The sequence below is a fragment of the Humulus lupulus genome, chromosome 1 (assembly GCF_963169125.1).
Source record: "Humulus lupulus chromosome 1, drHumLupu1.1, whole genome shotgun sequence".
Classification (NCBI taxonomy): domain Eukaryota; kingdom Viridiplantae; phylum Streptophyta; class Magnoliopsida; order Rosales; family Cannabaceae; genus Humulus; species Humulus lupulus.
The window spans coordinates 102,330,321-102,347,744 of record NC_084793.1 but is presented as its reverse complement, the minus strand read 5'-3'; the positions used below and the strand labels follow the sequence as shown (position 1 = coordinate 102,347,744).

At 47.3% G+C, this 17,424-nt stretch overlaps 2 protein-coding genes across 2 annotated transcripts; both read left to right on the top strand.

The window, feature by feature from the left end:
- The first annotated feature begins 901 nt into the window (after nucleotides 1-901).
- On the top strand, nucleotides 902-9,286 carry LOC133818979 (uncharacterized). The gene is made up of 6 exons (XM_062252117.1): nucleotides 902-1,056; nucleotides 1,381-1,688; nucleotides 1,801-1,828; nucleotides 1,941-2,204; nucleotides 2,494-2,684; nucleotides 9,057-9,286. Exons 1-6 carry the CDS (start codon nucleotides 902-904, stop codon nucleotides 9,284-9,286), a joined length of 1,176 nt encoding a protein of 391 aa, XP_062108101.1.
- A 2,095-nt stretch (nucleotides 9,287-11,381) lies between these two features.
- On the top strand, nucleotides 11,382-13,360 carry LOC133796413 (uncharacterized). The gene has a single exon (XM_062233914.1). The coding sequence runs from the start codon at nucleotides 11,428-11,430 to the stop codon at nucleotides 13,030-13,032; it is 1,605 nt and encodes a 534-aa protein (XP_062089898.1). The 5' UTR covers nucleotides 11,382-11,427; the 3' UTR covers nucleotides 13,033-13,360.
- The last annotated feature ends 4,064 nt before the right edge of the window (nucleotides 13,361-17,424 follow it).

Genomic DNA, 17,424 nt, shown 5'->3' with positions numbered 1-17,424 from the left:
CTAAACTCTGTGTTGGAAAATCTGCCCTAACATCTGGCCCATCAAGATCTGTTGCATCAGCAACAGGATCATCGTTGACATAAGGTTCGTAGCCATAGGGATCGTACTCCGCCGTGTCATGCACATATGAAGGATCTCTAACCGGGATATCATCATGGACTATGACATCTGGATTTGTCTTGGGAACACATGTTCCAACATCACCTTGAGTTCCTTTGAAACCATGACATGGAGGAGAAATGTTCTCTTCAAATCGAACTTCTTTATTAATGCTGGCAGAAGCCGATGCATTTCTTACACCTCCCTTCTTAATCAATGTGACACATAGAGGAATGAGCTTCTCTACAGATTTCGATGCTAACCCAATGAATGCAAGCACATGCCTATAATTTTTTATAACGGTAGGTTTGACGGATTGTGATAGGCATGTGTACGGGACCTCAATTTTCAAGTCATGTACACATTTATCCACTTCAAGCTCATCGTACAGCATGTCAAGCAGTTGCTCATATGTCACACCCTTCTCCACGGGCAGAACTTGATTTTCAGCATCTCTGAAAATCCACTCCCTATTTTTTAGTTCCCAAACACCATTGAATGCAACAAATATGGAAACAGTCGAATCTGCAAAAAAAAGGACAAAAAGTTAAACTACAACATAAAATAGAATAAATACTCTTATTACCATAAAGCTCATAATTCTTTTTTAGCTCAAAAGGCTAAAATTGATTGGGTTCAAAATGGTGATGAGAATACAGCTATTTTCCATGCTTTTTTGAAAGCCCGGAGAGCCAACAATAGAATAAATTGTATCCGGAATGAGAGTGGTACTTGGATGGATAAACCAGGGGATATTCAACAAGCATTTATGAGTTATTATTAGAACTTATTAGGGACCTCAATGAGCAACAGAAGGAAGGTTTTTCATTCAGTGGTGGCTACTAGTCCATTACTTTCAGATGAGCACAATCGAATTCTTCAGGAATCTTTCTCCATTCAAGAGGTTAGAGATGCCATGTTTGCCATACCAGGGAGGAAGGCTCCTGGCCCGGATGGGTTTGGGAGTTCTTTCTTTTAGGATAACTGGGATCTGGTGGGAAATGAGGTAGGTGCTGCTGTGATTAAATTTTTAAACACTGGCATGCTTCTTAAAGAGATAAATACAACAACCATTACACTCATTCCTAAAGTCAAATGTCCGAATAGTGTCCAAGACTTCGGGCCTATATCTTGTTGTAACGTGATATATAAGGCAGCTACAAAAATTATTTGCTCGCGGTTAAGGCAAATTCTTCCTGAGTTAATAGCTGAAAACCAAGGTGGTTTTGTTCATGGGAGATATATAGCTTATAATATTATGGTCTGTCAAGATATTGTTAGGCATTATGGAAGGAAGAATTGCAAACCGAGTTGTATGATTAAAATCGATTTGAGGAAAGCTTATGACACTATTGAATGGGGATTTATTGAAGAAATGCTTGTTGCTTTTCATTTTCCTCGGAAGTTCATTGTTCTCATTATGGTGTGTATCAAAACCCCAAGATTTTCATTATTACTTAATGGTGAAATGCATGGCTTTTTTGAGTCCAAGAGGGGTTTGAGACAAGGTGATCCGATGTCCCCACTCCTATTTGTGCTTGGCATGGAGTATTTGTCTAGATTAATGAGAGATGTGGGTGCTCGGCAAGGTTTTAATACCATGACAGATGTGCTTCGTTAAAGTTGAATCATATGTGTTTTCCGGATGATTTGTTGTTATTCTGTCATGGAGATTTCCATTCTATCCTTCTGTTATTGCAGGGCCTGAAACTCTTTTCCTTGACTTCTGGTTTGCTGCCTAATAATGAAAAGTCGGCTGTTTATTGTAGCAGTATGTAGGAGGCAGAGGTTTCCAGAGTGCTTGAAATGTCAGGTTTTAATAGAGCTCATCTCCCTTTCAGGTATCTTGGCATCCCTGTTTGCTCAAAGAAAATTTCAGCAGTTGAGTGTAATGGTATTCTTGAGAAAATGGTTGCTAGGATCAAAGTTTGGAGCACGAGGAACTTGTCCTATATGGGAAGAGTTACTTTAATCAATTCTGTTTTGATTACTATCCACTCTTATTGGGCTCAAATTATGATACTTCCTAAAATATTATTAAGGGATGTTGAAGCTATTTGCAGGGCTTTTCTTTGGAAGGGTCTGGCTGACAGTAATAGCCCGGGGTTAGTAGCTTGGCATCACGTTTGTTTTCCTAAGAAAGCTGGCGATTTAGGCTTTTGAAAGGTTATTGATTGGAATATGGCTGCAATGGGGAAGTACGTTTGGGCAATTGCCACCAAAAAGGATAACTTGTGTTGTGAAATGGATTAATAGTGTCTACTTGATGGACAGAAACTGGTGGGATTACCAGGCGCCAATGGATTGTAGCTAGTACTGGAAGCGGTTAGTTGCTGTCAAAGATGCTTTCAAAGCAAAGGCTGATCTGTCTAAATTTGCTGCTTTGAGGTATAGCATTAAAGCTGGTCATGACCTACTATTTGAGCAGCCTCTTACTGTGAACTGGAGCAAAATTGTTTGGGATAGACTGAGCATTCTGAAGCATAGATTTGTGCTTTGGCTGGTCATGTTGCAGAGGCTTCGTACTAGAGATCAGTTGCACAAGTTTCAGCCTTTAGTGGATCAATCTTGTCTGCTGTGTGGAGGTGTGTTGACGGTGAAATCTCGTCAACGAAATTAGATCGGAAAACTCAAAGGTAAGTCGAGTGAGGTTTTTGTAAGAACTAAGAATAAGCTTTAAGAAAAAGTAGACACAGATAAATGATGGAGCAAATCCTGGTATATTTCTCTATAGCCTCTCCTTACAATGAATTTTCCAACCCCCTTTCAGGTGGTCTTAGGGTTCCTTTTATAGTAGGCTCTAATGGCCTTAGATACATAGTGGTCCAGGGGACCAAGTGGTACATACGTACTGTGTCAGGGGAGTGGCTTCAGAGGTTGTGGTCGTACACCCCGTACAGAAGCAGGTGTCAGGAGGATGTCTCCACTACTTGTCGGTACCCATGTCTAATGCGTGGTGGCAGGCGTAGTGGCGCAGGAGGTAGTGGTGTCGGCTCTGACCCATGGCCGTAGACGTACGGACCATAACTCCTATTCTTGCATAACCACTCCTGGCATTCCCACTACTTGTCTGGTAAGGGTACTATATCTGTACTCTGACTTCTTTAGGTTTGTAGGCCCATTCCATATTCATGCATGTACCTTGCCCTTTGTGAGTATTCTCACCTCCAAGGCCATGGGCGAGGCCATGGGAGAGGCCATGGGCGAGGCCATGGACGAGGCCATGAGCGAGGCCATGGACGAGGCCATGGACGAGGCCATGGGCGAGGCCATGGGCGAGGCCATGGGCGAGGCCATGGGCGAGGCCATGGGCGAGGCCATGGGAGAGGCCATGGGCGAGGCCATGGGCGAGGCCATGGACGAGGCCATGGACGAGGCCATGGGCGAGGCCATGGGAAAGGCCATACCTCATTGCGAGCCCCTGGTGCGCGCGGGGCGCGAGGCCCCTGGTGCGCGCGGGGCGCGAGGCCCCTGGTGCGCGCGGGGCGCGAGGCGCATGGGCGCGCGGGGCCCGAGGCCCCTGGTGCGCGCGGGGCGCGAGGCGCATGGGCGCGCGGGGCGCGAGGCCCCTGGTGCACGAGGCCCCTGGTGCGCGTGGGGGCGCGAGGCGCATGGGCGCAAGGCCCCTGGTGCGCGCGGGGCGCGAGGCCCTTGGTGCGCGCGGGGCGCGAGGCCCCTGGTGCGCGTGGGGCGCGAGGCGCATGGGCGCGCGGGGCGCGAGGCCTCTGGTGCGCGCGGGGCGCGAGGCGCATGCGCGGGCGCGAGACCTCTGGTGCTCGCGAGGCGCGAGGCGCATGGGCGCGCGGGGCGCGAGGCCCCTGGTGCGCATGGGGCGCGAGGCCCCTGTGCGCGCGGGGCGCGAGGCCCCTGGTGCGCGCGGGGCGCGAGGCCCCTGGTGCGCGCGGGGCGCGAGGCGCATGCGCGGGCGCGAGACCCCTGGTGCGCGCGGGGCGCGAGGCGCATGGGCGCGCGGGCGCGAGGCCCTTGGTGCGCGCGGGGCGCGAGGCCCTTGGTGCGCGCGGGCGCGAGGCCCTTGGTGCGCGCGGGCGCGAGGCCCCTGATGCGCGCGGGTGCGAGGCCCCTGGTGCGCGCGAGGCGCGAGGCGCATGGGCGCGCGGGCGCGAGGCCCCTGATGCGCGCGGGCGCGAGGCCCCTGGTGCGCGCGGGGCGCGAGGCGCATGCCTTGCTGAGACATGGGATACATCCTAGGTGCGAAATGTCTTCTTGGCGTGAGGTCCTTGGTGTGGGACACCTCGGGGCAAGGCTAGGCGCATGAGGTGTTGGCATGCGCGGGGTGCTGCTGGAGTGGTGTTCGCGAGGCTGGGGCCTTAACTTCGAGGGGCACGGATAAGGGCCATGTGTGCATGACAAACACATCTAACAAGGTGATGCAGCTTGGAGGCCTGGAATGACCTCATGAGGCCTAGAGCTCTGCGAGTGTCTAACACTTCGATGGCCTATAATTACCTTCTGCCTTCATTGCGTACTTGGCGCCCTTGGTGCCCCTTAGCTATTTACTTCTTTAAGGGACTAGAAACTTCTTTTGTGTGTTTTTCTTATTTGGTGGATTTTCGGCATCCACACTTACCCCCCAGTCTATAGGGAGGCCTTTAGGCGTTCTTGTAGACTCTTCCGCTCCTTTTTATTATTCTCTTATTCTTCTTCTTTCTTCTTTTTTTATATATTTATCATGTTCGAGGACCTTTGGAACCCACGCGAAAAGGGGGTTCGGTAGGCCTCTCTGCGATGCGTCTTAGTTGCACCTGTAAGGATATATTGACCCCTTGGGTTCTAATTATCCTTTTATATATCTTCACGCGCGCTTATTATATCTTGCGAGAAGCGTCCTTCTCGTCATTAGGCATAGTACTATTTTTGCAAGCGTCTTCTTTGAGACCCTTTTTGCAAGCGTCTTCTTTAAGACCCTTTTCGGAAGCGTCTACTTTGAGACCCTTTTGGATAGCGTCTACTTGGGAGACCCTTTTTGGAGGCGTCTACTTTGGAGACCCTTTTTGGGAGGTGTCTACGTTGTAGACCCCTTTTGGTGGGGTCTACTTATGAGACCCTTTTTGCAAGCGTCTACTTTGGAGACCCTTTTTGCAAGCGTCTACTTTGGAGACCCTTTTTGCAAGCGTCTACTTTTGAGGTGATCTCCCCTCAGGTGGAGACTTTCATGGCTAGATGGTCTTCGTTCGATCTCTAATTTGGTCAGGGACCCCTCTAGCACGATGCCCCCCTTCTATATGGAATCCCCAGACATACTGGTAGTATGGCCACTGGAGGAAGGTTCGCTCTCTTCGACATGGAAGTTCTTATGGCCCTCTTCCACACGTATGTACTTCTGTGCTCTGTCGAAGAAGTCGTCCAAATCCGAAACTTCTCTTTTGAGCATGTTACTCCATAACTTGCTTCCTGGACGAACTCCGGCTGTAATAGCCATCTTGAGCTCTGCTTTGGTTAAACATCCCACCTTTGTTGCTTCTATACCGAATCTATGGATGTAGTCCTTCAAACTTTCATTCTCGCCTTGTTTGATGTTAGCGAGGCTGGTAGTTGGCATGACGTAGTCACACGCTGCATGGTGTTGCTGAAGAAATTCATCAGAGAATTGTTGCCATGAGTTGATTGTTCCTGGCCTTATCCTCCTGAACCATTTGTACGCCACTCCTTTAAGAGTAACGACGAAGCAATGACATTTTGCTCTGTTGTTGACCCCCCTTAACCTCATCAAGTTATTGAAGGAGTCTAAGTGATATTTTGGGTCTGTAGTACCCTCATACGGAGTCATGCGAGGCTCTCTGAAGCCAGTGGGCATTTGTTCAGCCTGAATCTCCCTTGTGAAGGGTGAATCACGGTCGAATTCTCCGCCATCCATGTGCCCCCCAAGTACAGTGGTGATCTTGCCTTGGGGGCATCGCATTTTGGTGTCTAGTCCCCTCCTCTTTTCGTATAAGGAATTTTGCGGGTTCTCGGGCTGATCCCTCGCCTTGGTTGTGTCCCTCGGTGGAACCGCGGGGGGTGCGTCTCTCACTTCTGACCTCTCCTCATGGAGCCCTTTTCTTAGGCCAGGGGGTGACCCTTTTGGGGGGACTTCGGCATCTTTCTTATGACCCTCATCTTCTCTCTGCCTATGCTCCTGGGGACACTTCGTTGGCCTATGTCCCCCATGGTACTTTGCCTGGGGGGTTTCACTGGCGGAAAGTTGGGTTCCCCCACCGTCTATGGGGACAGTGTTTTCCCCTTCTTCATGCTCCTTCCCTTTATGCTTTGGGAGGGGCATGCTTGACTTCCCTTGCCGTAGGTTGTTTAAAACCTTCTGCATGTTCTCCATCATGGTTTCCAGCCTCCTAGTCTTTTTATGCAACTCGTGAATCTCATCCTTGTAGAAGCGCGTCCTTGAGCTGGAACTTACCGAGCGTACCCCGGGACCCTTGCCTGGCCAGTGCGTCGAGGGACTGGGGTCCCGGTGGCCTGAGCGTGGGGTCAACCGGGGCCGGTTAAGTGGATACACTAGCGGCTCTGAATGACCTCCGTCGGGCTGGGTAGCTGAGGATGATGCTTCCCTCTCCTCCTCCGGGGGAAGAGGTTCTTCTGGTCCATCTCCATGCTCGGGCAGAGGGGGGTCTTTCTTGGAAGGCCTCCGCTCTACTTCGTCTCGGTGAACCTCCACCTTTTGTATTTGCCGTAGGCGTTTTGAACGTCTTAGCATCTTTCTTTGTTGGAAATGAAGGAAGAACACTGGCTTGATGCTTGTTCTTCCCACAGACGGCGCCAAACTGTTGACGGTGAAATCTCGTCAACGAAATTAGATCGGAAAACTCAAAGGTAAGTCGAGTGAGGTTTTTGTAAGAACTAAGAATAAGCTTTAAGAAAAAGTAGACACAGATAAATGATGGAGCAAATCCTGGTATATTTCTCTATAGCCTCTCCTTACAATGAATTTTCCAACCCCCTTTCAGGTGGTCTTAGGGTTCCTTTTATAGTAGGCTCTAATGGCCTTAGATACATAGTGGTCCAGGGGACCAAGTGGTACATACGTACTGTGTCAGGGGAGTGGCTTCAGAGGTTGTGGTCGTACACCCCGTACAGAAGCAGGTGTCAGGAGGATGTCTCCACTACTTGTCGGTACCCATGTCTAATGCGTGGTGGCAGGCGTAGTGGCGCAGGAGGTAGTGGTGTCGGCTCTGACCCATGGCCGTAGACGTACGGACCATAACTCCTATTCTTGCATAACCACTCCTGGCATTCCCACTACTTGTCTGGTAAGGGTACTATATCTGTACTCTGACTTCTTTAGGTTTGTAGGCCCATTCCATATTCATGCATGTACCTTGCCCTTTGTGAGTATTCTCACCTCCAAGGCCATGGGCGAGGCCATGGGAGAGGCCATGGGCGAGGCCATGGACGAGGCCATGAGCGAGGCCATGGGCGAGGCCATGGGCGAGGCCATGGGCGAGGCCATGGGCGAGGCCATGGGCGAGGCCATGGGCGAGGCCATGGGCGAGGCCATGGGCGAGGCCATGGACGAGGCCATGGGCGAGGCCATGGACGAGGCCATGGGCGAGGCCATGGGCGAGGCCATGGGCGAGGCCATGGACGAGGCCATGGACGAGGCCATGGGCGAGGCCATGGGAAAGGCCATACCTCATTGCGAGCCCCTGGTGCGCGCGGGGCGCGAGGCCCCTGGTGCGCGCGGGGCGCGAGGCCCCTGGTGCGCGCGGGGCGCGAGGCGCATGGGCGCGCGGGGCGCGAGGCCCCTGGTGCGCGCGGGGCGCGAGGCGCATGGGCGCGCGGGGCGCGAGGCCCCTGGTGCACGAGGCCCCTGGTGCGCGTGGGGGCGCGAGGCGCATGGGCGCGAGGCCCCTGGTGCGCGCGGGGCGCGAGGCCCTTGGTGCGCGCGGGGCGCGAGGCCCCTGGTGCGCGTGGGGCGCGAGGCGCATGGGCGCGCGGGGCGCGAGGCCCCTGGTGCGCGCGGGGCGCGAGGCGCATGCGCGGGCGCGAGACCTCTAGTGCTCGCGAGGCGCGAGGCGCATGGGCGCGCGGGGCGCGAGGCCCCTGGTGCGCATGGGGCGCGAGGCCCCTGTGCGCGCGGGGCGCGAGGCCCCTGGTGCGCGCGGGGCGCGAGGCCCCTGGTGCGCGCGGGGCGCGAGGCGCATGCGCGGGCGCGAGACCCCTGGTGCGCGCGGGGCGCGAGGCGCATGGGCGCGCGGGCGTGAGGCCCTTGGTGCGCGCGGGGCGCGAGGCCCTTGGTGCGCGCGGGCGCGAGGCCCTTGGTGCGCGCGGGCGCGAGGCCCCTGATGCGCGCGGGTGCGAGGCCCCTGGTGCGCGCGAGGCGCGAGGCGCATGGGCACGCGGGCGCGAGGCCCCTGATGCGCGCGGGCGCGAGGCCCCTGGTGCGCGCGGGGCGCGAGGCGCATGCCTTGCTGAGACATGGGATACATCCTAGGTGCGAAATGTCTTCTTGGCGTGAGGTCCTTGGTGTGGGACACCTCGGGGCAAGGCTAGGCGCATGAGGTGTTGGCATGCGCGGGGTGCTGCTGGAGTGGTGTTCGCGAGGCTGGGGCCTTAACTTCGAGGGGCACGGATAAGGGCCATGTGTGCATGACAAACACATCTAACAAGGTGATGCAGCTTGGAGGCCTGGAATGACCTCATGAGGCCTAGAGCTCTGCGAGTGTCTAACACTTCGATGGCCTATAATTACCTTCTGCCTTCATTGCGTACTTGGCGCCCTTGGTGGCCCTTAGCTATTTACTTCATTAAGGGACTAGAAACTTCTTTTGTGTGTTTTTCTTATTTGGTGGATTTTCGGCATCCACAAGGTGATATTAAGAGCATTGGTCATCTCTTTTTTCACTGTCGTTATAGCAGTGTTTGTTTGTAGAAGCTTAAGCAGGGATTAGGTTGGAATTCGGCCTCTTTAAACCTGATGCACTTAATTCGTTGGATCCATAAAGCTAAGAGGATGAGTGTTGTTCGGAAGAGCATTATATATGCTGCTCTTGCAGCTCTTGTTTATCACATTTGGAGAGTTCGAAATGATGTATTCTGGAGCAACAAATTATGGCATGTAGATAATACTGTACAAAGAGTTGTTAGGGAGATTCAGATTAGGATTTCTCTTGTTATGCCTAAAAAGGCTAAAGCTATAGATAGGGAATGGGTCACTAAGATCAGTAAAAATTAGTTTCTTGGAGGTTGGTTTGGTTGGTTGTAATTGGTTGAGTTGTAACTTTTGGCTGTTGAGTAATACATTGATTATTATTCATCAAAAAAAAAAAATAATAGAAAATATCGATTTCTATCGATATATGTCAAGTCCTATCGATGTCACACATATCGAGTTTTATCGAGTACAGTCAAGGACTATCGAGGACTATCGAGGCAATCAATCCAATTAAACTCTTATACACCTATCGAGTTTTATCGAGTACAATTGAGGCAATCAATCCAATTAAACTCTTATACACCTATCGAGTTTTATCGAGTACAATCGAGGCAAACAATCCAATTAAAATCTTATACACCTATCGAGTTTTATCGAGTACAATCGAGTACCATCGAGTTATTAAATCCAATTAAACTCTTATACACATATCGAGTTTTATCGAGTACAATCGAATACCATCGAGGTACTAACATCCTAACACTATCGAGGCACGTCGAGGTCCATCGAGGACCATCGAGCCAGCATGCATGCAACACATCGAGACCTATCGAGTTTCGTCGAAACTCATCGAGGCAGGAAAAAAATCTAGAAAAAACGCACGAAGTATCCAAAATTCATTCCGTGAAAAATTGCAATAAAACATGAAGGCATACACAGATCTGTTCGAAATAAGACAAGTAATGTAACCAGACAAGTTTCCTCACTACATATAACAAATATATACTTACCCATACGATTTTTTCCCCTAGATCCGAAATCCAAAATGAAGTTTTTTAACTTGAAAGGACTCACAACTTGCCCCTAGATCCGAAATGCAAATTAATGGTGGCTGGCTTTTTTTGTGTGTACGAGAGTTTGAGAGATAGAGAGGGAAAACATAAGAGATAGAGAGTGAAGACTATGAGAAAAAGAGAGGGAAATTATGCCAGGGGTATTTTGGGTAGTAACGGTATTAGTAGCATCAAAACGAGAGGCTTATAAGAATAGGGTATTTTTCAAATGGAGTGTCACTTGTTGCATTAAAACTCAAATTTCCCAATAAAAATAAATGAAGTAATAGACACATTAACCAATACTCTATGTATATAAATATAAATATATATTTATATTAATATTAATCGATCGGTCATAAAGTACGCGACTGTACAGTATAAATCACTCTTTTTCTTCAATTATCAAACGGTGCAATTCGCGCGGCTCCTTTAAATACACGTACTTTGTAGCTCTGCTGAAACTGCATGCATGCCACAACTCGCAATACACAGTTTGCCACTTTTATGATTTGTTTCTCCAGCTCTATAGTCATTAATTGACTACTTGGATCTTGTAAGGTGCATTACTTTGAAGCGTAACACTAATAGAAACCATAAAACTTCAATTGAACTTTTAATTTTCCTTTAAGCATATTGTTATCAGTACCTTTCCGATTTTTAATATCTCTATACCCCTGCATTTTCAATTCAATATATTACTTACTTTTTCTTGCATACACCTTACATAAAGACCATATATATAATTTACATACATGCAAAGGTAGTTGATAACAAATTCATGACTAGACTTATATATTAATGGTGCACCAATAGATTTCTCTGATATTTCGACTAACTACACATGACATGTATAACAAATGATGTGATCGACAACGTACTATTCTTCTCCTCTCATTTATTATTAAATAATATTGTCTTTCTGTGATTCCAATTTCTTTTACTTTTTTATTTGTTCCAAGCTAAACAACGTTACACGTGTAAACGGCCATGCCCTACAAATGTGCTAATTCCAAGTTCTCAATTTGGCGCCATCGATAATCCACGCGAATGTGTGTATATTTACACATATTTATATGTACATACATATTTATGATACAAATCTTCAACAATCAAGAAAATGAAAGCAAATAACAGTAGTTAATGTATATCCAATTATCTTAATTAGACCACCCCAAATATATTCTAGTAAAACAACTTAGAACCACTAGTTAGAGACTGTGTAGAAACCTTCCTCTGACAAAGACGTACGTGGGTTGTGTTAGCCCCAAGGATTGGCCAACCGATCATCACTCAATCTCCCCTTAAAACCCCATCATCTCCCAAAAGCTACCTCTTCACAATATACTTTCTCAGTTCCTGAACTCTAGAAATCAAAGCACTAACAAGATGGACGTTTGGTCATGGATATGTGAGTTGCCTAACTCAGACCAATACTGGACCGATTCAGACCCATCACCACCCGTATTTGAACTCGCGAGTTCCGGTACATCGACTCATCATGACAACCAAACTCGGTCCATTCAACTCAGGGCTGAGAAATCGTCCGGCTCCAACATTGATGCCCTAGTAACGTTCTCTGTTTGCCTTCAGGGCTTTCACCACGTCAGCCCCCAGAAGATCCTGTGGGTTTCTGACACGTGCTCACTCTCGTCCGATAAGCCATTTCTCCCTCTGGTTCTTCAACTTCTCCAGGAAATTATCTCTCGTTCACCAACTGCGCAAGATAGCACCTGCCCACGTTCCCAGCTCCAGAAGTTAAAACCCGACGCCGTATCATGGATTATGGATTCTCACACGCCAGAGTCGTTCTCCACCTTCTTCAACCTCCTCCTTCTTACGCGCCTCTTCTGGGTCTGCGCGTTCGACTGCCACACCGAAGTTGGGTCCTTCTACTTCCGGTCCTTGTTAGCTCCGAGCCTGGAAGCTACGTCGTTTAGTAGCTCACCGGCTTTGAGGACGTTTTTCTTAACGGTAGGAGTAGATGCTGAGCTGTGTTTCATGCGCACGCTTGGGTACATGTTAGCCAAGTGGTGTATTTTAAGGGAAGTGGGCGTCGGATTACAAACGTTAACTCCATTGTTGTCTTCTCCGAAAGTCGGGTTCTCTTACGCGACTGAGTCCCATGGATTTTGGATTCTCAAGGGGTACGCGCCTGTCTGGGGGATGAAACTCACAAGCCCCAACACTGAGATGAGTCATTTTCCGGGGTTTGAAGCGAAAGACGCTGTGCTGAAATACGCGCTGGCGCACCAGCAACTTGAAGTAGTTATTCAGTTGGAATACACGGTTGGATTCTACGAAGGGCTGATTCAAGTGAACGCACGCGTGGACAACCTGCGCCTCCATGTGGCCAAATTAGGGTACAACAAGGACGATGACGTGGAGTTCGGGGAGGAGAGGCATTTCCCGTCCAGAATCCGAGTTTGGGTTGGGCCAGAAGTCGGAGCAAACTACGTCGCGGGACTGAGTTTGGGCCGGTCCACGAACAACGGGGAGAGAGAGATCGTAGGCAAGAACATCGTGAAGGGCAGTTTCGGAAATTCAAAGTCTCCGAAGATGAAAACCATGGCCAGGACATCGACCCGTGCAAAGCAAAGCAACTGGCGGTGGGACCAGGACGCAGAGGGCAACGCGGCTGTGTTTGATGCGGTGCTGCACGACAACACGACGGGGCAGGAAGTAGCTGCGCGTAGGTCACGGGCTGCCGGGTCGGGCGATTACGAGGGGTTGCGGGAGCGGTACAGTGGAACGAATAGGGTGTTTACAAAGAAGGGAGGATTGATACTCGCGGGAGATGAGTACGGACAAGGAGTGGGGTGGAGACTGAGTAAAGAGACGGAAGGGAGTGTGTTGAAGTGGAGAATTGGGGGTCAAGTTTGGCTGAGTTATTCGCCCAATCAGATTAAGAGTTCGTATTTTGAGTCGAGGAGTGTGGAGTGGTGTGATGAGGTTGACTTGCCTCTCATTCCTTCTAAGTTGTTGTCGTACTGAGTCCAAAAATTAAGAGTGTTGCTATTTAAGATGTCCAACAAGCATACTTATAATAGTTATTAAATTAAAATATGTAGATATTGGATTGCAAAAACAAAAATATTTGTAGTGTTTGGGCATCAGTGATATCTCGTAGTATTTTTCAAAAAGTAAGGTTGTAAACGCATATCTATATCTTAATTAGGGTTATTAAAAGAGCATACTATATATACATATAGGTATATTAGCATAAATAGTTATTGAACCAATTAGTCAGTCGTGTAAGTACGTTGAAAATCAATCTATGAAAATTATATCTACTTTGAACGAAATGGAATTTTAAGAATAATATATATGAGTTTGGTAATTTTTTTTTTGAAGAGATGAAAAACTGTATTAAAACATAGAATCATCCAATACAACCTTTCTCAACCACAAAGAAATACACCCGTCATGCAAAAGTAATAAAGCAATTTGGGATGTAAAAGCAAAATAAGCAAGGTAGTGAGCCACCCTATACATATGAGAAACTTTAGCCAAAGCCCTAATTAAGCACTTCTTGATATTAGCCATTTCTTGTTTCCCACGTCAGTACAGTCTGCAAAGAATCAGAAAAAACTACTATATTCTTCAAATTGCTATTAATGACCAATCATAAGCCTTACAATAAAAAACACTTTGAAGCCTTGCTGCTAACATCGATTCAGGATACTTGATCTGCTTTGCCAAAACTACTACTATGCATGGTCCCTGATCACGCACCGATACTTACCGATTGTAAATAGATTGATTTGATTAATGATACCAATTTGGAAACACATGATTGTTTTTGTAAAGACTCAAAAATAAATAAATAAATAATAATATTTATTTTAAATGGTGGGACCCACTTACTTTATTATTTGGCAGATTTTCCTTTTTCTTTTCTTTTTCTTTCCTTTTCCTTTTCTTCCCGAGCACCTCTCCTTCTTCTTCTTCGTCTTCTGCTCTTTCTTCTTTTTTTTTTCTCTGCAATAACCCACGTCGGGGTATCACAAAGCCTTGGTCGGAATTCTCTTTTGCCGCCACGCGCCAGAGCTGGAGCACCAGTGGCCGGCGACAACCTCATCCCCAAAATCTCAAGGCCATCGGACTTAAGACGCACACGAACGGAGCAGTCAAAGTTTCGTCGTCAAAACTTTGACCGCACTTTCCGGCGAACCCAGATCTCCGTTCGGTGAATGGGTGGCACCGTTGGAACCAGCGTGAAGGGAGGAGCGTCGCCCACTAAGTCATTTCAGTCAACTCACCGTTTTTCTCCGGCGAAATTTTGGAAATCTCCGCCCCTTTGGAGGCATTTTCGTGATGGGCAAAGGGGCTGTACTTCTGTGATGTACTACTCGAGAGGATCGTTTTGATGTATGTCATGCATATATTCGTCGACGTTCCCGGTACCGCTAGCAACTGCTAGTGTGCACCGCTTGGGTGAGGTTTCGGAACTTGAAAATTTAAATATGGTCATATTATATGTCGTTGGGCACGATTTTGAATAAGGAGTTCAATAATGATAATCGTTTGCTCATTTGATGCTCGTAGGAAAATCGTGATATATAGATCCAATTTAATTCGCTCTAGGATAATCGTTAAGCTTGGGAGTGTCGCTTGGGGCTTGGACTGAAAATTCTTAAGAGGTAGGGACTCAACTTACTATTGGACTTGTTGTACTCTTATTGAATTGCATTAACATATTCCAATTTTGATATTTATAAAGTGTTTGAAAAATGGAAAACTTAATCTGCATGTTTTCTGTTCTGTTCTGAGGGCACAGAGTGCCAAATATATTATTTTGTTCACTTAATTATGCAGGTTATGATTTTTGAGTTTTATACAAATACAACTGTTATGCTGCCCAATTTTCTAAAATAAAAAGGGAATATGTTTATTTATTTTCATGTTTACCTGCATTTGGTTATATCGATGAGAGCCATAGTGATCATGATTTGTGCATGTTGTTGTTTCACGACCTAGTCTCTGTGTCATCATAGGTAGATCAGGTGTCCACTCACCTGTAGGTGTAAAGACCTAGCATCTGTATACAAGAAGTGTTTTGAGCCTCCCCATTGTGGTGGTTATCAGGTCCGGCTACCCGATTTAGGATGTCAGATTTTCTATGGTGGGTAACGGGAACTAGGGGTCTAGTGGACTGGGTGATGTGCACTGGTAGCTATGCTCTTATGATTATTTATGGTTTCTCTCTATTTTGGTTTATACATGATGAGGTATGTTTTGTTTTAAAAAGCTAACCATGCAGGGGTTTTTATTGAACTTTTGAGTCCTATGTTATTAGTTGCTTTCCTACTGGGCTTTATAAGCTCACCCCCTATATCTCTCCCATTCTAGGATCCTAGTGACGCAAAATTGTGGATAAGGTGAATTATCGCTGAAGCTAATGTGTTTAGCGCCCTAGTCCTATCTTTTGAACATTATGTATTTAATTTGGAACCTATCAGTCTGTTTATCTAAGTTAGCTATGCAATAGTTAGAAATGAGGAATGGAGGATGCTAAGTATTATTTTGGTGGTTTATGACTTATTAAATTTAACTGTTTGGTGACTACATAACTGTGGGGATATTATTGTTCTATGTATTAAGATAAATGATCCTACTTTTATCCGTGATATTTTCATATATAATTATAGGAATTATTCCATTGTTTTGACTTATAATTATAGTAATATTTAATATAAATTAAAGGATCATTTATAAAGACTATTTTCCACTGAGGGTCAAAGTAAGATCTTTGACCACCCAAGTTATGGATATTACAACTCTGCCACAGCCTAGGGCTCGGGTTGTCACAGAAAAATGGTATCAGAGCACCGGGTTTAAATACCTCGGAGTGTGTCACCAAATAGATGAATTTTTTTTTTTAGTAAAGTATTTTAATATATAAATGCATATGTATGTAGAAAGCATCCATTCCTCACTAACTGTTTAGCTTGAATTCTCAGACCTAAGTTGATGGCTCCGAGAGGAAGGGCAACGAGGAGGAGGCCTGCAGCTGAAGTCCCTGAGGCTGAGCTTCCCCCTCAGCTAGCTGCATTTCCGATGAATGCCATTCTTGAGGCTTTAAGAGGCCTTCCTGCCCAGCAGATGGATCCAGTTACTCGGCATAGTCATCACTTCCAGATTTTCCACCGGATTCAAATGCTTGAGTTTGAGGGTGGGCAAGACCCTATGATGGCTGAAAGATGGTTGAGACAGATTAAGAAAAATTTCAACACCATGGGAACACCTGAAGAGTTTCAGGTGACTTTTGATGTATCTAAGTTAGAGGGTAGTGCAGCGGATTGGTGGGAAACCTTGGGTAAGACCACTGAGACTGGGGGGATGACTTGGAGAGACTTTGAAAATTTCTTCAGGGAACAATATTTTAACCCATCTCACCGGAGGACTTTAATTGGGTCATTTGACAGCTTAAGATAGGGGGACATGACAGTAAATGAGTTCTACATAAAGTTTGTAGAATTATCTTCCTATGCTTATGCCGGTGCAGTCGATCAACCTCTTTTGATTGAGCAGCTTCTCCGTCGCTTAAACCCTTCAATATTGGGTCCACTTGCCCCTATGACCTTTGGAAATTTGAATGAATGTGTAACAGCAGCCTTACGGACTGAGGCTCATCAAGAAGGAATTGAAAGAAAGAATCCGGCCTGAGAAAGAGGAAATGATAGGAAAATGAACAAGAAGAACCAAGGGTGATGGTTATCCCAGGGACAACAACTTAGTGGGAGTAGCAATAGTAGTGGATCTTCAGGAAAGACTCGAATTGGGCCGTATGGGTGTTTCAGTTGTGGCCAACAGGGTCATAAGAAAAAAGATTGCCCACAACGACAACAGAGGTTCCAACCATCACATGGAGGACCCATAGGGAGTTATGCTAGGTCTACTCCTTTCATAGGATAACCTAACAGTAACCAATCTCAGTCTTCATCCTATAGTTTCACACCTGCACCAGGGCAACAATCCCAATATCAACATCAGTTCAAGCCCCAAGGTTCAGGATTCAACCAGGGGTACTCACAGAGTTTCCAAACTCCCATTTCTGCTGGGAGTCAGAGAGGGTTCAATCAAGGAGGAGGTTCTGGTGCAAGCACAAACCATCCTGGTCATGGAAAAGGGAAAGAAAAGGAAAAAGTCTCTGGCCAAGCCTATGCTCTTGGTGGTGGTGATGCGCAAGGAGGATCATGCCATGGGGTTGTGGATGGTATGGTTCTTATCTCACACTCTTGGGCTCATGTATTATTTGATACTGGTGCATCACATTCTTTTATATCATTAATGTTTGCTAGCATGTTGAGTTGGGAAACTTTTAGTCCTACACTGCAGTTGAGTGTACCTATGGGAGGGCATGGTGAAGTATCAACCATCTGC